Below are 23,565 nucleotides of genomic sequence, written 5' to 3' on the forward strand. Positions count from 1 at the left end.
GAAAGAGGTGATCCACACGGCGATGGGAGACTTCCCAGCAGACTGGCCTACACAGAACGGCGCGGTGATTCTTCCAGTGATACTGTTCCCACAACCTGTGGATGAAGAAGTGGTGGAAGCGGTCAACCGTGAGCCAGAACCATTGCCAGTGCCCAGGGATGAATCTGTGCCCAGCTCCCCTATGCCTCCGCCTGCCCCACACAATAGCCGGGAGGAGGAACCGATTGTTCCCTCTGCCCCACTGCCTAGCCACACTGACACCGGACCCCGGAGGTCCACCCGTCCCAACCTAGGTAGGCCCCCACTTAGGTACAGGGAAACCGTTCTTTAAAGGGGGAGGAGAAAGAAAACAGGTGTGTTAAGTGTGTTTGTTTGAAAGTTGGAAAAATGATAAAAGAAAATGATTACCGGAATTTTAGCTGATTTACCGTGATTGAGAAAACCGGCCGTTGCCGGCACCGTTGTCCCCGTGGGGACCGTTTAAAAAGTTTGGCATGGAGGACTTTCCATGGACAAGCCCGTGAACTTGCAGGGCAACCACAAACGTTAGTGGCTTGTAAATAAGTTGTTTTACCCTTACCGTTTCCGCAGTTACCGCCTCCGGAGAGGCAGGTTGGAGGGAGGGCCCTCAGCAGAGCAGGCTGGGGCCCAGCCACCACAGGAACCGGTGGCTACCCTCTAGAGGGGAAGGACAGATCCCGCTCGGGTAACTTGTGCTGGACTTGGGTCAAGGGGTGCTGCCTGGGTTTTAGGGGCAGCATCAGGGCCAGGTTGCTTGGGTGGGAGAGAGCGGAGACCGTAATCGTAAACCGTTAGCAACGTTTAAGAAATGTGCCTCCCGTTGTGGGATGTTGTCATAATTTGTATTATGTTACCGTTTTACCTTTAATATTTTCAGAAAATAAAACCGGTGTTGGACGGGCAGCCCGCGGACGGTCTGCATTTTGCTAAGGGGGAATGTGACGCCCTGGGCAAGCCAGGGGTCACAGGTCATCACACCACCACACCCTACACCCCAGTTAGGAACACCAAGGCTACCAAAATCCTTGTTGCCTTCCTCCAGGGGCTGATGTTCACACCAGGGGGTGGGCCAGGCGGTTGGCTCCGCCCACCGAGGAGTTCACAGCCCTGGAGGCGGGAAAACCAGGCAGTCGAGTGAGGGAAGTGAAAGAGTGAGGAACGAGATAGAGTTTGGAGGAGGAAGTGGAAGGAGTTGGAGTTGAAGCCAGACTAGGGTCTGAGGAAGAGTGGAGTTTAGCAAAGTGAAGTGAAGTGGAAGGAAGTAGTAGTAAAGCTAAAGAGAAAAGCTGAAGTGCCAGTAGTAAAGCCTGAAGTTGGTCCGGCTGTGTGCCCGGACAGTGACAGCAAGGTCAGCAGACGGCGGTGATAGTCCGCAGGGGTGACTGCTCGGAGGTTGCTGGAAGGACCGCGGACGGGTAGTGGCCCGGCGGTCTGGAGCAGTATACGAAGAACAGTCAGCACCAGGGCAGGGGACTTTCGGATCCCAGCAAGGCTAGGAGTCGCCATAATTTGCCAAATCCGTCAGTGAAGGGGACGTCTGTCTCCAAACAACCAAGTCCCGATTGAAGGCAACAGTCCGACCGTAACAGAGAGACACCGCCACCACCAGGGCACCAGTTTCTCAGGGCCAGCGCCTGCGGGCAAAGTAGGGCTCCTCCGGCCCATATCCAAGCCGGGGAGCGGGTTACCGGTGGGAACCGATCGCTACCAACACAGAAACATTAGGTGCAGGAAAAGGGACATCACCATCACCTACTGGGGAAAGCAAGTGCAGCCGTCCATGGGAACCGTCTTTCCAGCCGTGTGTTTTACCGAGAACTGTGTCATCGTCTCAGGCTGAGTGAGTACCACAGTGCCGCAAGGCACAGCGCTGCCCCCGCGTCCCTGCGCCCACCAAGCCCTGCATCTCCCACCTCATCACTGGGCCCCGGGATCACCAACCCCTACCCACGGAGGGGCAACACAACAACTGGCTGCTCCATACCATCCCTCCCGGGATCCCCATACAGAGCAGCGGTGGTGTCAACAAATCACCACAACCGTGGGTGGCGTCACGGACAATAAACAATCCCCACACCCAAAAACCCCCTTTCACTCACGGGCGAGGAGCGACGCTCGAGTCTCCGGGATCCGGCCCATCGCTCGAGCCACCGAGCAGCGGCAGCAGCAGGCCGCAGCAGCCGGACCCGAGCAGAGGGAGAGCGCGGCGTCCCCTCCTCCGCCCGCGACAGTGGAGTTAGAGCTGCAGTACGCACGGGTAAGTCGTTCTGCGGAACAACACCATTTCACCACCAATGAGTGGGCCTACATGCGTGACATGTGTGCCAGGTTGCACTGCTTTGAATACTCCACCAACTGATGATCAGCGCTACTATCCCATTTCAATCAGTGTTTGAAAAAACAATGAGGCGATGATGGATAAGGTGTTGGTACAGGAGGAAGAAGAATAGGAGGAACATAGACCATTCAAACCATTATCAGGCCTGTTGTCCACACATGACTCGGAGGGTGGGTTCCTGTACTAACAGCAGCCCAGGTACACAGGTGTCTAGCTAGGGGACAGTTTTGGAGGATGAGAAGGAGGATTAACTGAGTTCACAGAAGGGTAGCACTCAGAACAGCTCACAGGCATCACTAGAACATGGCTGGGGGGAAACAGAGGACACAGACCACACACCTGCCACTGAGCACAGCTTGTTGTAGTCTCTGTGTAGCCTAGCACGATTGAGCCAATGCATGCAGCTGTGATTGAGCAACAATCGCCGAGTTGGCAGGATTGTTACCAATACTGATTACTGAGTGGCTACTATGCTGGATTCACGCTACAAGAACAATGTACCATCCTTACCTTTGGTACTGGAATTGCAACAGAAAATGTGGAACTAAAAGCGCACACTGTTAGAGGCAGTACTGACATAGTTTTCCACCTGACAGTGTCGCGGGCGGGGAGGACGCCACTGCGCTGCGCTCGCTAATGCTTGGGTCCGGCGCTGCTGCGACGGCTGCTCGGTGGCTCGAGCGGTGGTACTCACTCAGCACGAAAGGTACAAAGTCCTCGGTAAACCAAACGGCTGCATAGACGGGTCCCACAGCCGGCTGCAGTGTCTCTCCCCGGACAGGTGATGGCGGCTGTCTTTCCCTGCACTTTGATGTTCTCCGTCTGACTACTATGGATTCCCAACGGTAGTCCGCTCCCCTGTGTATAGGTACCGGAGGAGCCCGTTTGCCCGCAGGCGCTGGCCCTTGGGTCTCTAGCCTTAGGCGGTAGCTGTATACCTTCACGGTGTGGGCGGTTGCCTTCAATCGGGACTTTTGCTGTTGTGAAACCCCTGGGGTTCCAGTCACATTCGGATCTGACTATTGACGGTGGCTCCAAACCTGGTCAGGGTCCGATGGCCCTGCCTGTGTGTGCTGGCTTCACTTCGCTCCCCGGTCGGTACCGGTGGGCCGTCGCCCGTCCCCGGTCCTACGGTTCCGCGTTGCTCCACCACTCCTGCAGACGGCCACCACCGTCTGCCAACCTTGCTGTCAGTGCCTGGGCCACAAACCCAGACACCCAAGTGTTTGTTCCTCTCACTTCAAACTCCAACACTACTCTGACACTTTTCCCGCCTCCAGGCCTGTGAACTCCTCAGTGGGTGGGGCCAACCGCTTAGCTCCGCCCCACCTGGTGTGGACATCAGACACTGGAGGGAGGCAACAAGGATTTTTGTTTGGCTGTTGTCCCTCTCTAGTGGGGGTGGGAGTGTTTGTATGTTATCTGTGACGACTTGGCTAGGCCAGGGCGCCACATTCCCCCTTGGTGAAATGCAGACCATCCGCGGGCTGCCCGTCCATCACCGGTTTTATTTTTATTTTTTTTAAAACTGTAAAAATATAAATAACAGATAAACATTTTAAACATAAGCATTTTTGTTAGGTCACTTCAAACGTTGCACATATAAAACAAAACATTTTTAATACTGACAGACAGACTGATGTCTTCCGCTCTCCCACCCAAGCAACCTAGCCCTGATGCTGCCCCTAAGAAGTGGGCAGCACCCCTTGCCCTCAGTCCAGGTTCAGGCTGCCTGAGCGGGAACGGGTACGGTAACTCGCACCCGGCTGTCATTTCAGGGGACCCCACGTCCTTGGGGGACCCCTGACCCCCGGAGGATGGCCACCGGTCATGGTGGTGGCCGGGCCCCAACCTGCTCTGCTGTGGGACCTTCCTCTAATCTGCCTCTCCGGAGGCGGCTCCGACGGAAAATCAACCCTCAACTTATGTACAAGCCCACAAGTTCGTGGGTGGCCTGCCAGTTCTCGTCCATGTCCATGAGTAGTCTCTCATGCAGGTTGTACAAACACATAAAGTCCCTCCGGGGACAACTTGCTGGCAATGGCCGGAATAATCACATGGACAATCAGATGAAGGTCACGGTTCATTAAAGTCATTCAATCAAACTGCTGAGGGTCCCAACGGGGGACAACTGCTTGCAACGGGGAACCGCTGCCACTACTGGGGATCACCATGACCACTCGCTTCCTCCGGATCCGCCCTAGGACTGTATGGCGGAGGAGGTGACCGGGGCTGCTCGTAGTCATCATGGCTCACCCTTCTCTGGACATCCAGGGCGGACCAGCCCCTCTCTCCCAGGTAACAGGTATATGTGACCAACTCTCCCGCGCAAAGGTCACGCTCCGGATGGCCCAGAGGCAGTCGGCTGTGCACGTCCCGACGGGAGAAGAATGCCTCGACTCCCAGGTGGGGCTCGTAAATAAACCCCCATCCTCGCCGGGGGTGGAACTGCTGGACTTAACCTTCAAAGACCGGGCCCCGAGCTTCAGGGGAGGCCCTCCGGAGAGCGTCCTTTGCTTCTACAGTACTGGCCAGGACTGCAACCTTCTCCCGGGCCTCTGCCTGTCGTCCCATCAGGTCTGGCCACCGCTCCCAACATGCCGGCTCCTCCAGCGCGAGGGTCGGGCCCAGCCGGTACCCCCCGATGCGGGCTACAACCAGCACCTTCTGATTAGGGGGGCACCGCTGTGTCGCGGCCTGTTTTGCTGCCTTGCAGCGGTAACCCTCCGCAGCCTCAGCCGAGGCCTGGAGTTTGGGAGCAGTCAGCGGCACCTTCCGGGCTTGAGGCGGGCCACCCCCCATCTCTGTACTAGTCGGGCGGACTACCAAGACCTATTCAGGTGCGGCCGCCTCCGTGCGGGATGACTCCCTCTTGGAAGCGGGGTCGGGACTGGCCGGGCAAGTTGTCGTTCACGGGCAGCACCTGCAGGTGGATCTTCGCAGGCGGGGGTGATGTCAGCTGTTGTCGGGTTCAGGAGTAGCTGGCCGGCCGACGTAGTGGCACCGACCAATGCGGGCAGCGGGGAACGCAGCTGGTTGAGCGACGGCAGACTGGGCCCCTCGGCCGCAGCGACCAGTCCCTCTGGGACATAGGGGCGTGGGTCACTCACCCGCTCCTCCGATTCTGTTTTCGCCTCACGGGCCCGCACGGTCATCACCACTTCCACTATTCCAGCCTCCCATTCTTGCACCAGGAGCTGGAGCCGGGTCTGCAGCCTGCGGCTTAATTGGGCCAGCCGAGCCTCCACCCATGCCGCTGTTCCGGGCGTGGGCCTGCCGGACAGGACGGACATCCTACTTGCTCGGCCTCCAGGAACGGGATATCTTGCAGAGTCCTGGCGTCCCCGCTTTCTATAGCCTCGGCTACATCAGGCAGCCACACTCTCGCGCCCCCTTGGTACTGTTCAGCACTTCCGTTTGTTGGGGGTGGGGCTTCGCTTTCGCGCCTTCCCTGCTCGGAGAAGATGCTCGAGCGGGAGATTTTCGTGCCAAGATGGCGGCGCTTCAAAATTTGCGGCCGGACGCCACCGGCGGAGACCACAAGGCACACTTCTACTGGTAAGTAGATGGGTTCAATCCTGTTCATGACGCCAAGTTGTTGCGGGCGGGGAGGACGCCACTGCGCTGCGCTCGCTAATGCTCGGGTCCAGCGCTGCTGCGACGGCTGCTCGGTGGCTCGAGCAGTGGGCCGGATCCGGGGACTCGAGCGGCGCTCCTCGCCCGTGAGTGAAAGGGGTGGTTGGTTTGGGGAATTTAGTCCGGGACGCCCCCTACGGGTCGTGGTGAAGATGGGCACCACCGCTGCTGGTGACAGGGATCCCGGGAGCGATGGTAGGGAGCAGCTGGGATGTTGTTTTCCCCCTCCGTGGGTAGGGGTCGGTGGTCCCGGGGCCCCATGATGTGACGGGGAGGCAGGGTCGGTGAGGTGCAGGGTTGCAGGGACAGCGCGGCGCGGTGCTGGATTGCACGGGTGTACTCACTCAGCAAGAAAGGTACAAAGTCCTCGGTAAACCAAACGGCTGGATGGACAGGTCCCGCAGCCAGCTGCAGTGTCTCTCCCCGGACAGGTGATGGCGGCTGTCTTTCCCTGCACCTTGATGTTCTCCTTCTGACTACTATGGATTCCCAACGGTAGTCCGCTCCCCTGTGTATGGGTACCGGAGGAGCCCGTTTGTCCGCAGGCGCTGGCCCTTGGGTCTCTAGCCTTAGGCGGTAGCTGTATACCCTCACGGTGTGGGCGGTTGCCTTCAATCGGGACTTTTGCTGTTGTGAAACGCCTGGGGTTCCAGTCACATTCGGATCTGACTATTGACGGCGGCTCCAAGCCTGGTTGGGGTCCGATGGCCCTGCCTGTGTGTGCTGGCTTCACTTCGCTCCCCGGTTGTTACCGGTGGGCCGTCGCCCGTCCCCGGTCCTACGGTTCCGCGTTGCTCCACCACCCCTGCAGATGGCCACCACCGTCTGCCAACCTTGCTGTCAGTGCCTGGGCCACAAACCCAGACACCCAAGTGTTTGTTCCTCTCACTTCAAACTCCAACACTACTCTGACACTTTTCCCGCCTCCAGGCCTGTGAACTCCTCGGTGGGTGGGGCCAACCGCTTAGCTCCGCCCCACCTGGTATGGACATCAGACACTGGAGGGAGGCAACAAGGATTTTTGTTTGGCTGTTGTCCCTGTCTAGTGGGGGTGGGGGTGTTTGTATGTTATCTGTGATGACCTGGCTAGGCCAGGGCACCACAACAGCAGCGCTCAGTGGAAGAACAAGGTAGAAGAGAAGGAGGATGTGGCTAACACAGCTGATGCATCGGAACAACCTTAGAATGGAGAGTTATCATGCCCGAAATGTGGAAAAACTTCTTAGTATGCCACATCTGGCACCACCATTTGATATGGTCGGTATTAGCAGGAAGCATCGTTTCAACAACACGGTGGAAGAGTACATGTGTATCCATACTGAGTGATAGGTCTGCCCCATTTAACTTGTGGGTTTCAAAATTGGACACATGACCTTAACTTGTCCTTTATGCTTTGAAAGTGCTGGCCTGCCCTGTTGCAATTGTACTATTGGCGTCCTACTCTATTATCCCTAGCTGTAGTGTTCAGCCATGGCTGCCTGCTTTGAACAATAATTTTTTTATACTAATTGCTTCAGGCTCCTGTCCCCAAAGGCTCTGGGAATGGCAGTAGCAATGCTAGCTGGAGGACCGCAAGCTCAATACCAAACCAAACTATGAACTTCTTACTTCTTAACTGCAGCAGCTGTAGTGTACTGTACTGCAACTGAAATTTAGCCTCTGTAGGAGGAACTGTGAAAACAAACTTCGTGGCGGCACTCTTACAATTTTGGATTTGTGTGTTTTACTAGTGAAAACAGGGTCTCTTGGGGGCTTGTTTTTATAATTATTGCTATGTGGGGGAATCTTGGCTCTGTGGGTCAACTCTGAAAACAAACTCTGTAGGGGCCTTTTTTTTAAATTGTTCTTCTGTGGGGAACTCTGAAATCAGTCTCTGTGGTGGCAGTTTTAAAATTTTTAGTTTATTACTTTCTATGTGACCATGATTGCTAGGTTGACGGAACCCCTTTAAGTCTTTGGTGGGCTTTGCACATTGCGACCATTGCAAGCCGATGCTGCGATGTCGCATGTGATAGTCCCCGCCCTGTCGCAGGTACGATATTTTGTGATAGCTGGCGTAGCGAAAATTATCGCTACGCCAGCTTCACATGCACTCCCCTGCCCTGCGACCGTCGCTCTGGCCGGCGACTTGCCTCCTTCCTAAGGGGGCGGGTCGTGCGGCGTCATAGCGACGTCACACGGCAGGCGGCCACCAATAGCGGCGGAGGGGCGGAGATGAGCAGGATGTAAACATCCCGCCCACCTCCTTCTTTCCGTATAGCCGCCGGCAGCAGGTAAGGAGATGTTCCTCGCTCCTGCGGCTTCATACACAGCGATGTGTGCTGCCGCAGGAATGAGGAACAGGCCGTATTAAGTGATGCCACCCACGGTGTGTGGTGAGGTGGGATACCACCGCTGCGGTTATGAGGCACCCGGGGGAGATGTAGTGGCAGCTGGATGTTAACCCCTCCATGGGTAGGGATGGTTGCCCCGGGACCCAGTGTATTTGTGCAGGGTATAGCGATGGCAAGGGCCGGCGCGCCTAAGCAAGCAGGGGGATGTTTGGTTACTCACAGTAAATGAATCACACAAATCTTTTGGTAAACCAAGGTGCTGGTGGCCGGCTGCCATGGCCGATTGCAGTCAGGTCCCCCCACCCAGGCTGGAGGTCACTGTCCTTTTCCTCTGCACTTGTTTTGTGTATGGTGGACTGCCTGGTCTGGAACTCAGGAGTCCGCTGCCGGCTGGATGTGGCCTAAGGAGCCATGCTCGCAGACGCTGGCCCGTGGGATCTATGAGCCCTGGCGGTGGCCTCCTATCCCTATCGGTGGGCTGTTGTCTTCTCTTAGGGACTTTGGGTGGGACAGGACCTATAATCCTGGCCTCAATCGGTTAATTAGCTAAGCCACTGGTTTCGGTCCTGGCTTCAGGGTTCGAATACCCCCTCTGTGCTACGGTTTCTGGGTCAGTTCCCCGTGTCGGTACCGGCGGGCTAAAACCCTGTCCCGGTCCACCTCGGTTCTGCCGAGCCGTCTTCCCGTCTCCTTCTGATGGAGACCACCATCTGCCTCCTAGCCAAGGCACCAGGGCTCCAACTCTGGCACCGTTCAACTTGAACTTCCTCGGCGGGAGCTACACCTAGCTCCAGCCCACACTCATCTCAACTTGAACGACAAACGCTTTCTGCTCTTGACTGACTGTTTTCCCGCCCCGGGCTGTCTATACCCCGGGGTGGGCGTGTCCAACCGCCTGGTCCCGTCCACTGGTGTGTCTATATTTCCTTAAGGGGGGGTGACTAGGGTTTTAGGTCGGCTGTGTGTTTCCTAGGTGAGGGAAGGGAGTTATGCAGGAGCCTATCTGTGACTACCTGGTTTTGCCAGGGCATCACAGTCCCCCTTGGTTTAATACAGACCGTTCGCGGGCTGTCCGACCACCAACATTTATTGAACAGGAATTGAAAAAAATGAAAAAGGGGTAAAACATAATTACAAGTATACTAACATATTCACATCGAAGTATATTTGGTTTCTTCCCTTACAGGAGGCACTTTTTCTTAAACGTTGCACATTTAAAACCGGGATGGACCGGGTCCTTCTCACCTCACCCCCACCCAAAACAACCTGCCCCCTGGTGCCACTGCTAAGCAATGGTGCGCACCCCTTGCCCAAGTCCAGGACAGGTCCGGGTATTGCCCGTACGGGCCGGGTAAAAAGTTCTTTACCCGGCAGTCTTTTTCAAGGGCCCCACATCCAGGGGACCTCTGACCCGGAGGGTAGTCACCAGTTTTGCTAGTGACTGGGCCTCGGCCGACTCTACCGCAGGCCCTTCCTCCAACCAGCCTCTCCAGAGACTGCAGCAGGGTGAGAAGGTTGGTTAGGGGCTATTTACAAGACCCAATAGGTTTTGGGTTGGCTTTCCAGTCCAAAGCCATGGTCCAGGAATGGTGAAACGGGAACTCTAAAACAGCAGACGGTCCCAACGGGGACTTCAAAACTTGGGTAGTCTGGGAACCGCTACCTTAACACTTTCTCCACCACGGGCCTCCAGTACCACCTCCATATGGTACACTGCTCCAGACCCCGATGGTAGCTTGCCGCAGGTGATCTTTCTCTTTATAAGTGCGGGCATGCACATCCGCTTTACACCTTTCTCGGGCAACGATCCCCCTGTGCAGCTGCTGTTGCTACCGCTCCCAGTACAGGGCATGGGTTCCGTGCTCCGCCTCCTGCTTGGGAGCTAGGCCCACACGGATGCCCTCGATGCAGGCGATGACCGGACTCTCTCTCTGACGTGGGCCCCATCGCTCAGTGGCCTGCTCCTCCTCTCTGCAGGTACACCCCGGCTGCTCCATAGCTGGGACGTGGTACTTGAGAGCGGCTGGCGCCGTGACCGGGGTAGACTTCCGGTCAGGTGCTGCCTCTGTTGCGGCCGGGCGGACTGCTAGAGCAGACGTCATCACTGGTGCGGCCAGACTTGGGGCCGGATGGGATGCCGTCAGCGGTGCCGGAGCGATGTGACGGTAAGGCCTGAGGACCCAGCCACTGGGTCCTCCGCCGTAGATGGTACGGACTCCGCTGTCACGGACTGAGGCAGCGGGTCGGTCGGGGCATTGGCTGCGGACACGGGCGACGAAGGAAACGGAGTGGCGGACGGGAGCAGGCCGGGCTCCTCAGCCGGGACGGCCGGTTCCTGGGGAACATAGGAGCGTGGGTCACTGCTTACCCGCTCCTCCGAGATCATCTCCACTTCGTGCGCCCGGACAGCTGCAGCCAGGCACTTCATCTCCGACGCCCACTTCGCCAGCATGAAGTGGGCTTCGGCCTTGATCCTCCGACACATCCTGCCGCGTTGGTGTCCAGGAACGGGTTTCTGCAGAGTCCTGGCATCCCTGCACTTCACAGCGCTAGTTACATGCCGCTCCGTCCTCCCACTCGGTCTTTTGCCGGCACTCTCTCGAGCGGCTCATTAGTTTCATTTTACGGCCTTGGGGTTCACCTTCCGGCCGTGTTCCCAGGGGGCAGGGCTTTGGCTTCGCGCCTTTTCTCGGGGAAGAAGACGCTGGGCTGCAGTTTTCACACCTAAAAATGGCGGCAAAAATGGCGACTTCTGAAAATTTTTCAACGGATCACCACTGACTGTCCAATTCAAGGCACACTTCCACCAGGTAAGTAGATGGGTAAGTATCCTGTTCATGACGCCAAGTTTTGGGGTGTGCCACCCCGGTGCCAGCAGCCGCCGCTGCTAGGATCCAGGCCTTCTGGGGGGTGGCTCGAGGGTCTACGGACACAGGGGTCTCGCGGACACGCCGAATAAAAGGGGGGATGTATATGTACGAACTAGGCCGTATTAAGTTCGTGACGCCACCCACGGTGTGTGGTGAGGTGGGACACCAATGCTGTGGTTATGGGGCACCCGGGGAGATGTAGTGGCAGCTGGATGTTAACCCCTCCATGGGTAGGGATGGTTGCCCCGGGACCCAGTGTCTTTATGCAGGGTATAGCGATGACAAGGGTCAGCGCGCCTGAGCAAGCAGGGGGATGTTTGGTTACTCACAGTAAATGAATCACACAAGTCTTTTGGTAAACCAAGGTGCTGGTGGCCGGCCGCTGCGGCCGATTACATTCAGGTCCCCCCACCCAGGCTGGTGGTCACTGTCCTTGTCCTCTGCACTTGTTTTGTGTATGGTGGACTGCCTGGTCTGGAACTCAGATGTGGCCTAAGGAGCCGTGCCTGCAGACGCTGGCCCGTGGGATCTATGGGCACTGACGGTGGCCTCCTATCCCTATCGGTGGGCTGTTGTCTTCTCTTAGGGACTTTGGGTGGGACAGGACCTATAATCCTGGCCTCAATCGGTTAATTAACTAGGCTGCTGGTTTCGGTCCTGGCTTCAGGGTCCGAGTACCCCTTCTGTGCTACGATTTCCGGGTCGGTTCCCCGTGTTGGTACCGTCGAGCTACAACCCTGTCCCGGTCCACCTCGGTTCTGCCGAGCCGTCTTCCCGTCTCCTTCTGACGGAGACCACCGTCTGCCTCCTAGCCAAGGCACCAGGGCTCCAACCCTGGCACCGTTCAACTTGAACTTCCACTGCTGGAGCTACACCTAGCTCCAGCCCACACTGCTCTCAACTTGAACTACAAACTCTTTCTGCTCTTGACTGACTGTTTTCCCGCCCCGGGCTGCCTAGACCCCGGGGTGGGTGTGTCCAACCGCCTGGTCCTGCCCACTGGTGTGTCTATCTTTCCCTAAGGGGGGGTGACTAGGGTTTCAGGTCGACTGTGTGTTTCCTAGGTGAGGGAAGGGTGTTATGCGGGGGCCTATCTGTGACTACCTGGTTTTGCCAGGGTGTCACACTCTTACCCTCATTTTGCTTCCTTTTGCAGTCCTCTAGACCTTACTACTCCCATTTTATAGTCATTTCCTAAAGCAGAAATTCGGGTCCCCATTGACTTCTATAAGGTTTGTGGTCCGGGGTCATGTTTGAGGACTGAACCAGACTTTTAACTAATGTCCTGCTGAACCCCATGAACTCAAACATCCACGGGTCCGCTCTTTCCTACCTATAAACATTGATGCATACTGGAGGAAGTTCTTCAATAAATGACAGAATGTAACTTGTTGATTACTTCAATAATCGCTATAGGATATAAGATAAGCTGCCTCTTCACCATAGAAATGTATCTTGTAAATAGACAGCGATAACAGGATTTACAGAGTAGTCTATGAAATGTATTTCTAAATTACTAGTCATTTACCACTACAGGATTTTTCTAGATGTTGCATCTGAATATCTGAAATAAAGTAGCGTTATCTAAAAATCATTATTTCAGTTTTTTAAATAGTCTGAGTATAAAAGATTCAGTGACAGAAGCCGTATAGAGCTGAACAGTTGTACAAAGAAGCTCCAGTAATTTGCTGGGAGAAGATTGCGTACATCATGCCCGTGCTTCTGTTTCTCTCCTATTGAGAGCTGTGGGCAGACTCCACCCTCCTGCAGCTCCGAACAGACTGATTCAAGAACATCTCACTCCACTACCGTCCTCACCGAGCACACAAGCTCTGCTCCTATCCGGTCCCTAGCTCTCATGTTGTCTGAGTAATGGATGGAGATGCCTCCTCTTACCCCTGCCCATACAGAACTTGCCATCTGTGGAAGCTTATATAAGGCACAGTGCCTTTCACAAGAGTTCAGCTCTTGAGCATTCTTCTTGAGGACCACTTGAGGACCAAATCTGCCACCTAAATGGAACTTTTACTACAGTGAAGCCTTGGAAAGCAAAGTTTGGACAATGGTCACACATCGCCTTCAGAAGGAAATTTAAGGAGCTGTGGAGTACTATGGATACCTCTATTCCAGATTAAGAGACTATACAATCTAAAACAATGTCGGTTCCAACAACTGTTCTGTATGCAAATAGCACCAATACAAGTACAGAGACACCAAAGTCCCCGACTAGTAATATACTTCTTTTTTGTCTTACGCTGACCCTGACGTTGGTTGTGTTGGTGAGCAGCATTTATTCTCTGGTGTCCTTGGTGAGGATAAAGACCCGTTCTGCGCTGCCTGTGTTAGTGGCTTCCTTGTGTGTGGATGACTTACTGTGTGTGGTACCTGCCTGTATCTTCATGGTAAAACAATGGACTAATAATCCACTTTCTCAGCCCCTGTGCACGGCCGCTGCTTTCATCTACCTGTTTCAGGGAGTATCAAGCAATTTAAAGGCATCTATAATAATTTCCTATAACTTCTGCACAGTTACCAAACCAGCAAACTATGAAACTACCAAAATGCCTCCTAAGATATCATGGGCGATTGCCAGCACATGGCTTGTTAGTTTGCTAATAAGTGCCCTTCCTTTCTGTGGTTGGGGGGCTTACAGTGCCACGTCTTGGGGATGCCTTACAGACTGCACCAGTTCTTATGTGCTGTTTTTGTTTGCTTTCTATTCTTTCTGTTTTTGTGTTCTGACAGTCTTCTCTGTCCCTCTCACTCACCAGTTGCTTTGCTCGGATAACCAGGAACAGCTACTATATTTCAATTACAGAGATATTGCTAAAGGTTATCTAACCCCTAATACACCTTTGGGCAGCAATGCATCGTCCATGTCTCCAGATAATCCTGCTGGAAAAAGCTTGAAGAATTTCAATGAGAACTGTGTGAGCTCAGAGGCTGTGTACAAGAGGAGCGTGGGGGGCGATGGCCACTGTGCAGGCTCCATGAGAGGAAGCAGGAGCATCACTGTGCTCTATGCCCAGAAGCGCTTCTCCCTGATACTTGCTCTGACCAAAGTCATTCTCTGGCTTCCAATCATGGTAAAAGCATGCACTTTCCTACTGCAATACACTGTTAATAAAAAGCAATGTGTCATGTAACAGATGGTTTGACTCAGTGTCGGACTGAGCTGCCAAGGGCCCCCAGTAGCCCTGACTCTGGGGCCCTACTCTTCAGCTAGCCTTATTCACACAGTTATCTGTACGTCTATGTAATAATGCACTGGGTAGTTTGTTGAGTGAATGATGAGATGCTGTTTTTTTCTGTACATAGTGAATAATGTAATGGGGCCAAATACTGCTGATCTTGGGGGGTAAGTGGCTCGCTCCAGCAGAAGGGCCCACCAGGGAATTCTCCTGCTCCCCAGTGGGCCAGCCCGAGCCAGGTAACTTTTCTCAGTGCATATCTAAGCAGTTTAGCGTAGAAGTGATGAACCTACTGATTCTGTGTACATATACGGCTATGACAGGGTTAAATGCTTGTGTTATGCTACGCTGTAACATTCATTGAAACTAAAAGCCCTTTATTCCTTTTTTTTTCTGTCGGCAACCTTGACATGACACAAAGGCATTGCTCTGGCAATGAACTGAGGGAATTATATGTTTTATTAAGTACTCGGCTGTCAGAGACGGCTGTAGTGCTACATATTAATGTGAGCAGATGTTTCTTTAGAGGAAAAGGTTAATTAAACAGGAGCAGAGTTGCCCTGGCTCCAGTTTAGAAGACCTTGGAGGAGGAGGATCATTTTGCAAATAATAAAATGTATAATAATGTATTGTGTTAACCATAAATAACAGAAGCGAACAATTCTGCATCAGCAACAGGAAAGCACAAGTGTAGTTTGAAGAAAATCAAGTATGTCCATCACATTTATAAAACATCTAGAAATCATTCTTATGTTTTCAAATTAATCTTATGCAACAAATGTAACATTTTCTACCTTGAAGGGGTATTCAGGTAAGTAGAAAATTGGGTCTGGCTACTGAGCCTCCCACTAATCACCGTCCCATTTATTTTTTATATTACTTGGCTATCTCCAGCAAGCCTATAGAGAATGACGGGAGTAGTGGTTGACGATGCACAGTACCGCTCCATTGGTGGTGGTCTAAGTGAATGGATCCCCACTGACCAGGAAATTATCTATTCTGTGTACACATGATTACTTCTTCTTGCAGAAATACTCCCCTAATACACCCTCATCCAGTCCACACGAGGAGAGACTTAAGGCCCCGTTACACGCAACGACATCGCTAATGAGATGTCGTTGGGGGTCACGGAATTCGTGACGCACATCCGGCCTCGTTAGCGACATCCTTGCACGTGACACGTACGAGCAACCGCTATGCAAAATAATCACCAAATCGTTTATTGTTGACACATCGTCCATTTCCCAATTATCGATGCTGGTGCTGGACACAGGTTGTTCGTCGTTCCTGAGGCAGCACACATTACTACGTGTGACACCCCAGGAACGACGAACACCACCGTACCTGCATCCTCCGGCAACGAGGTGGGCATGACTTTCATGCGGCTGCTCTCCGCCCCTCCACTTCGATTGGACGCCTACCTTGTGACGTCGCTGTGACGCCGCACAAACCGCCCCCTTAGAAAAGAGGCTGTTCGCCGGCCACAGCGATGTCACTAGGCAGGTAAGTCTGTGTGACGGGTTCTAGCGATTTTGTACGCCACGGGCAGTGATTTGCCCGTGACGCACAAACAATGGGGGCGGGTGCTTTCACGAGCGACATCGCTAACGATGTCGCTGCGTGTAAAACCCCCTTAAAAAGGGTATTGAGGACATCTACATAACTATATCACTGCAACAGTTTCATGAATTATTGACGACAGCACCTACAAAAGGTGGCATGATTTGAATGTTTCTCATTAATGTGTCCCACTCCCCTCATGATGCCTGGACACTTGCTATTTCAGGTCAGATTCAGATGATATTAGACCTCTGGAGCTACATTGCTTGCCCAGTTGGGTATAGTCATGGACAAGCCAGGTGTTGTAGCCATGGTATGGATGCTAGAATGTGAACATTATGATTGTGTGAAACTGGCCCTGGATTATAAAAATCAATGTGCCATCAATATGTTTATTCCAGTGTGCCAACATAAGGTTCCCTGCCTTTCTTTTATTTATTTTATTTTTTACATCATAGATGTATTTATTTATCATGAATACCTTGTGAAACAAAGGGCTTGCCATTATAAGTTCTGCCGCTTGGCATCATCTATTGATGGAGAGGTTGGTGTGCTCAGAGTACAAATGGATCAACAAGTGTCGTCTAATGGATGTAGATTGTACTCTGCAGGAGCAAAAAAAAAGCTTTTAATGGAAGTGGAATTATGATTACATATATTACCATAGTTAATGCATCATACAAACAGAACCTTGTAAGGTGATCACGGCAGTGATGTTCTTGTCTGCAAGAACTGTGTGATGTGCTAGGAGATGCTGTACCATATGGTGGGTAGACCAAAAAGTTAATTGCTATGGAGTCATTTACTTCTGAAAAGCCCTCTAAACTACAATCAGTAAGTATCCTAAGGGGATTCTGTCAGAATGATCCACCCCACCACCCCAAACAGTTTATAGGGTCATGTTGCTCTCTGAACAATAATGTCTCCATACCTGTCACAGCCGTCTCTCCATTTATTGAGACTAGTGACAGGATTAGGACTAGAGTCTCTCATTGTTATCTGAGATTCTGCATATTAAACATGTTTTCTTCCTTTCGTTGTGGCAAGGCTTAATGCCAATTTTCCTTGCCAGCAGTTTCTGACTCCTGGTCAGATGTTTCTGGTTTGGGACCACTCCCAGTCCCTTTATATACCCTCTGCTTCCATCAGAGGGTGCTAGTTATTCGCTCATTCATCTGGATGCTTGGCCTGGAAATGGAAGGAGCTGTTGGAACCCTTTCTGCAAGTTGGTGCTGACTGCAGCAGTCTGTTGTTGTTTTTCCTTTCCTTGGTGTGTTGTTTTAGTGCAGCAGTGAGACTAATGATCCTTATCTTCCCACTCATTAGCCAGGACTATTATAGGGTCACTCAGGGCTTTAGGTTCCTGCTCAGCGACTGGTGGAGTAACTGTATAGGAGCTGACTAGTAGTGCAGGGTAAAGTTGCAGGGTAGTGGAGGAGGTGTCCATCTTCCCTCTCACTAGCAACAAGGCCCACCATTGTTTATGTTTCCCTAATATACCCTTTGTTTATCTTGGTAACCTGTGTCTGTTGTGTGTTTTACCTCACGCTGGACCTTGCCTAAGTCCATGCCGTGACAATACCTTAACATATGAAATCTGTGACTCCCTGACTGAAATACAGATGTTTTAATTCATATGTAAATGAGGCTTAAATGTTACAGGCATGCAAAAGCACTTCCCACATCTCTACCTCCCTGGTTTATTCCCTGCCTTGACCCTCTACAGTCAGTGAGCTGTCTGTCAAACAGATGAGGGTGGAACTGGGTGGGGAGTAGACCAGGAAAGGCAAAGGCTTAGTAACGGCTTTCACACCAAGAGCACTTGACTTAAAGGGGTATTCCCATCTCCAAGATCCTATCCCAATATGTAGCAGGTGTAAAAATAATAATAATAATATTAGAAAATGCCTCCAATTAGAAATGTGGTATAGTTCTCCTGATTAGCTACAGTATGTCTCTTACCTTATGTGCAAGGCAACACCTACAAGACCAAATTGAGTTCATAGCCAAAAAAAATATACTTCTTGCTTTAAAATTTTTAACTTACCGTAATTTAAAAACTAACTAACTGTCACTATACAAGTGGTCGTAACCATGGACACCAAAACTGCAATGTCCTCAACATGAAGTAAGAGACATTGCTAATCAGGAGAACTATACTACATTTTTAATTGGAGGTATTTGCTAATATTATTATTATTATTATTATTATTTTTATTACTACACCTACTACATATTGGAATAGGATCTTAGTAATGGGAATAACCTTTTAAGCTTTATTTGCATATGAAATAAAACTGTGATTTCTCAGTCAGGAAGCAACAGATTGTATCAGTAAAACTGCGGACAAGATCTTTCAGAAAGCACCATGACCATATAAATACTTTTGGGGGGGAAGACGTGGGAGTGGATTGTACTGACAGATTCGCTTTAACCTCATCACGACACATGACGTACTGGGTACGTCATGGATCAGGTCACTATAATCCCCGTGTGCTGCTGTGGGCAGTCCGCAACAATCCACGCACATGTCAGCTGATTTCAACAGCTGACATGTGTGCCTGCTGGGCGCGAGTGGAATTGCCTATTAACACCTTACATCTTGCTGTCAAAATCTGACAGCGAGATGTAACAGCGCGCTGTGGTAAGCATTAACTTACCCAGCAATATTGGAAGTCACGTGACATGATCACGTGTGATGACTCCTGTAGCCATCATGAGTCACTTTCTATCACTGCAGAGGGCCGTGTGTGAGACTAAAGCAGCTTTTCTCCAGATCTCAGCTGTGTAGCTGTGATCTGGAGAAAATGAAGAGCGATCAGACAACTGATTCTTATAGCCCCCTAGGGGACCTAGTAAAATAAAAAAAAAATTGAAAAAAATAAAAGTTAAAATCAACCCCTATTGAAAATTAAAGGGTTAAAAAAATAAAAAAATATACACATATTTGGTATCTCTGCATTCAGAAATGCTCGATCTATCAAAATATAAAATCAAATAATCTCATCGGTAAACGACGTAGCAGCAAAAAAATTCCAAACTCCAAAATGAAGTTAATTGGTTATCACAAATTTTGCCTAAAATGCAATAACAGGTGATCAAAATGTAGCACCGGTGAAAAAATGATACCATTAAAAACATCAGCTCGAGATGCAAAAAATAAGCTGTCACTGAGCCATAAGGCCCCGTCACACTAAGCAACATCGCTAGTGTGAAGCCCCACAGGTGTTGTGCCGGTGCATTACCTTCAGGGACTCCACTCGGCTGGATCTGGTCACAGGTAGGAGATCTTCTTCTTGTCGTGACGCCACTCTCAGTATTGCGGTCAGTGGGGACCGCCACTGCAGGTTGAGGGACGCCTGGGGCTGATGGTGAGTGCAGTTAGTTGGAATAGCCTCCTGAGAGTGAGGCAAGCCCCAGGGCCCTGTGTAGGTGCGTAGTACCACAAGGCGCAGAATAACTCCACACACGCAGAATGTCTTTCAGGGGTTTTACTCACTTCAGATGGCAGGGTGAGTGACCCGGGCGTAGCTGGGATGAACCAGGCTGGAACCAGGTATCCTTCAGGCTGACTTCTGATGGTGACTACCAACTCGCCTTCCTTAGCCCTTGGTGGTTTGGGGTAACCCCGACTTTTAGTCCCTATGGGGGTCACCCAGGGAAGTTGCTGAAGCCTCTCTCCCCTTCGATTGCCGTTTGCTTGTTGCCTGGGCCAGATCACTCCAGCTGCTTGCCTCCTGTGAACTGTGGGCCCTAACTGTGGCTACGTGGCTGCGGCTTTTAGGTGTTGTGGTGTGGGCTTTGAGGGCCCCACACCGGCAGGTTTAGCAGGGAAAGGTGGATCTATCCCCGCTCCGGGATCTGCCGCCCGTTTGGGCCTGGTTCTCCCTAGCAGTCTCCTTACTTCCCACTCTGTGCTCTCTCTCTAGCTGGAGATGGGTTTCGGGTAGCACTCCTAGGTGACCGTTCTCCCCTGTCGGTAGCCACTGCGCGGACGCTGTCAGACTACAGCAGCCCACGGGGTCTGCTCCTCTCTGAGCTCCCTGGACTCTGCACTGAACCGGCTCACTTGAGGGACCTGCACTTCTCCTCCTGTCTGAGCTCCACTTCATGCTCCTCACTCCTCCACACTCTGCTGCAGACTGTCTACTCCTCCTTCTCTTTTCCCCTTGTGCCTGCCTACGCCACCTAGCAACCAGGCTCTCTTACCACACCCCTTGAGAGGAGATGGAGGCTTTTGGCCCCCTCCACTATTCCAGTGGAGGTGAAGGCTTTTCCCCCTCCTGGGATCCCCAGGGGTCCTCTCATAGGTACATGTGTGAGACCTGATCACTATGCGCCTGTGTAGTCACACCTCGGTCAGCCTTCTGGATTACCTGTATTGTACTGTCCCCAGGATGGGTGCAGTACTCAGTGGTGCCTGACCAGGTCAGGGGCGCCACACTAGCAACATCGCTGCTAACGAACAACTTTTGTGACGTTGCTAGCGATGTTGCTGTGTGTGACATCCAGCAACAACCTGGCCCCTGCTGTGAGGTCGTTGGTTGTTGCTGAATGTCCTGGGCCATGTTTAGTTGTTGCTGTCCCGCTGTGAAGCACAGATCGCTGTGTGTGACAGCGAGACAGCAACAACTAAATGTGCAGTGAGCAGGAGCCGGCTTCTGCAGAGGCTGGTAACCACAGTAAACATCGGGTAACCAAGAAGCCCTGTCCTTGGTTACCCGATATTTACCTTTGTTACCAGCCTCCGCCGCTCTCAGTTGTCAGTGCCGGCTCCTGCTCTGTGCACATTTAGCTGCAGTACACATCGGGTAATTAACCCGATGTGTGCTGTAACTAGGAGAGCAGGGAGCCAGTGCTCAGTGTGCGCTGCTCCCTGCTCGTGTAGCTGCGTGCGCTGGTAACCAAGGTAAATATCGGGTTGGTTACCCGATATTTACCTTAGTTACCAAGCGCAGCATCTTCCACGCGGCGCTGGGGGCTGGTCACTGGTTGCTGGTGAGCTCACCAGCAACTCGTGTAGCGACGCTCCAGCGATCCCTGCCAGGTCAGGTTGCTGGTGGGATCGCTGGAGCGTCGCAGTGTGACATCTCACCAGCAACCTCCTAGCAACTTACCAGCGATCCCCATCGTTGTTGGGATCGCTGGTAAGTTGCTTAGTGTGACTGGACCTTTAGATCCTGAAAAATGAGAACGCTATGGGTTTTTACAAACTTGTGAAATTTTTTAACCCCTTAGATAAAAGTAAACCTATACATGTTTATTGTCTTCAAACTCACACTGACCTGAGACATCACACCAACACATCAGTTTTACTATATAGTGAACACGGTGAATAACTTTTTTTCATTTTTCCACAATTTTTTTGCTATCTTCCATTACACTATATGGTAAAACTTATGGTTTCATTTAAAGTACAACTCATCCCGCAAAAAACAAGCCCTTATATGGCAAGATTGATGGAAAAATAAAAAAGTTACGGCTCTCAGACAAAGGGGAGCAAAAAAAAAAAACGGAAAAACGGAAAATTGCCTGGGGGTGAAGGTGTTAAAGGATTTTTTCCAATTTTAAAATTATCTTCCAAACTGCAGGGATGGTTTTAAGACAATAGAGACATAATCACCCAGGTCAAAAACTGGAATGGGATGTCATCCATATTGAGGTCATATGATTGAAGAACCGTATGTTGTATCACCAGAGCGGCCAGTGTGGTTACAGCAGGGGAGTGTGTCTTAATTTATTGTTTAACCCCTTCCCCCCAGGCCTGAAAACACCCTTCTGACCAGGCTATTTTTTATAATTCTGACCGGTGTCACTTTATGAGGTTATATCTCTGGAACGTTTAAATGGATCCCAGTGATTCTGAGAATGTTTTTTCATGACATATTGTACTTCATGATGGTTGTAAATTTAGGCTGATATTTTTTGCGTTTTGTTGTGAAAATATTGGAAATTTGTTGAAAATTTTTAAAATTTTTCAATTTTCAAACTTTGAAATTTTATGCCCATAAATCCAAGAGTTGTGTCACACACAATAGTTACTAAATAATATTTCCAACATGTGTCTACTTTACATCAGCACAATTTTTTAAATATAAATATTTTTTTGTCAGAAAGTTAGAATGGTAAATGTTTATGAGCAATTTCTCATTTTTTCCAACAAAATTTACAAAACCATTTTTTTAGGGACCACATCACATTTGAAGTGACTTTAAGAGGACTAGGTGACAAAAAATACCAAAAAGTGTCATTATTCTAAAAACTGCACACCACTCAAAACCACATCCAAGAACTTTATTAACCCTTTAGGTGCTTCACAGGAACCAAAGTAATGTGGAAGGAAAAGATGAAAACTTTTTACTTTTTTGCAGAAAAAGGTTAATTTAGCCATAAAATTTTGTATTTTCACAAGGGTATCAGGAAAATTGCACCATAAAATATATGGTTCAATTTCGCCTGAGTAAGCAGATATCTTATATGTGGTGGAAATCAATTTAGTGGGTGCACGGCAGGGCTCGGAAGGGAAGGAGCGCCATTGGAACGTTTAAAAGCAAAATTAGCTGGAATTCACAGAAGCTTATAACTTTGAGCCATGAAAAAAAAAATTACCACAAAATTGTTACTTCAACCAGATAGCTTTATTTTCACAGGGGTATCAAAAAAAAATGCACCATAAATTTATTGTGCAATTTCTCCTGGGTACGCAGATACCACATGTCATATGTGGTGGAAATCAATTGTTTGGGCGCTCAGCAGGGCTCGGAAGGGAAGGAGTGGCATTTGAATTTTTTAAAGCAAAATTAGCTGGAATCATTAGCGGATGCAATGTCGCATTTAAAGACCTCCTGAGGGGCCTAAACAGTGGAGCTCCCCACAATTGGCCCCATGTTGGAAACTAGACCCCTTAAGGAATTTATCTAAATTTTTGGTGAGCACCTTGAAACACCTGGAGGCTTCACAGATGTTTATAACATTGAGCCATGAAAATAAACATAAAAAGTGTTACCACAAAATTGTTACTTCATCCAGATAGCTTTTTTTTCCCAAGGGTATCAGGAAAAAATGCACCATAAAATTTATTGTGCAACTTTTCTTGAGTATGCAGATATGTCATATGTGGTGGAAATCAACTGTTTGGGTGCCCTGCAGGCCTTCGAAAGGGAAGGAGCGCCATTTGACTAAAAAATTGGCCGGAATCATTAGTGGATGTCATGTCGCATTTGGAGACCCAATGATGTGCCTAAGCAGTGGAGCTCCCCCACAAGTGACCCCATTTTGGAAACTAGACTCCTCAAGGAATTTATCTACATGATTGGTCAGCACCTGGAACTTCCGGGGGATTAACAGAATTTTAGAACGTTGAGCTGTGAAAATGAAAATACATTTTTAACTGTTTAAATGTTGCATTAACCCCACATTTTACAAACTCATTAGGGTAACAGGAGATAATGAACCATACAATTTGTTGTGCAAGTACCCCATATGTGGTCAAAAACTACTTTTGATGCGCAGTGAAGAAGGGAAGAAGAGCCATATTGGAGGGCACAGTTGGAATGGTGTGGGACTGCCATGTGACAATGGCAGAACCCTTGAAGTGTTAGAACAGGAGAAACCCC

At 50.7% G+C, this 23,565-nt stretch overlaps 1 protein-coding gene across 1 annotated transcript in view; it reads left to right on the plus strand.

Annotated features, from left to right (window-relative positions):
* The first annotated feature begins 12,889 nt into the window (after nucleotides 1–12,889).
* Nucleotides 12,890–23,565, plus strand: part of GPR149 (G protein-coupled receptor 149) — a 186,623-nt gene continuing 175,947 nt past the window's right edge. The window contains exon 1 of the mRNA XM_075340719.1: nucleotides 12,890–14,284. Coding sequence (XP_075196834.1) covers nucleotides 13,355–14,284 — 930 coding nt within the window. The 5' untranslated portion in view covers nucleotides 12,890–13,354. The remainder of the gene's footprint in view (nucleotides 14,285–23,565) is intronic.

This window comes from Anomaloglossus baeobatrachus, chromosome 3 (assembly GCF_048569485.1).
Source record: "Anomaloglossus baeobatrachus isolate aAnoBae1 chromosome 3, aAnoBae1.hap1, whole genome shotgun sequence".
Taxonomy (NCBI): Eukaryota; Metazoa; Chordata; class Amphibia; order Anura; family Aromobatidae; genus Anomaloglossus; species Anomaloglossus baeobatrachus.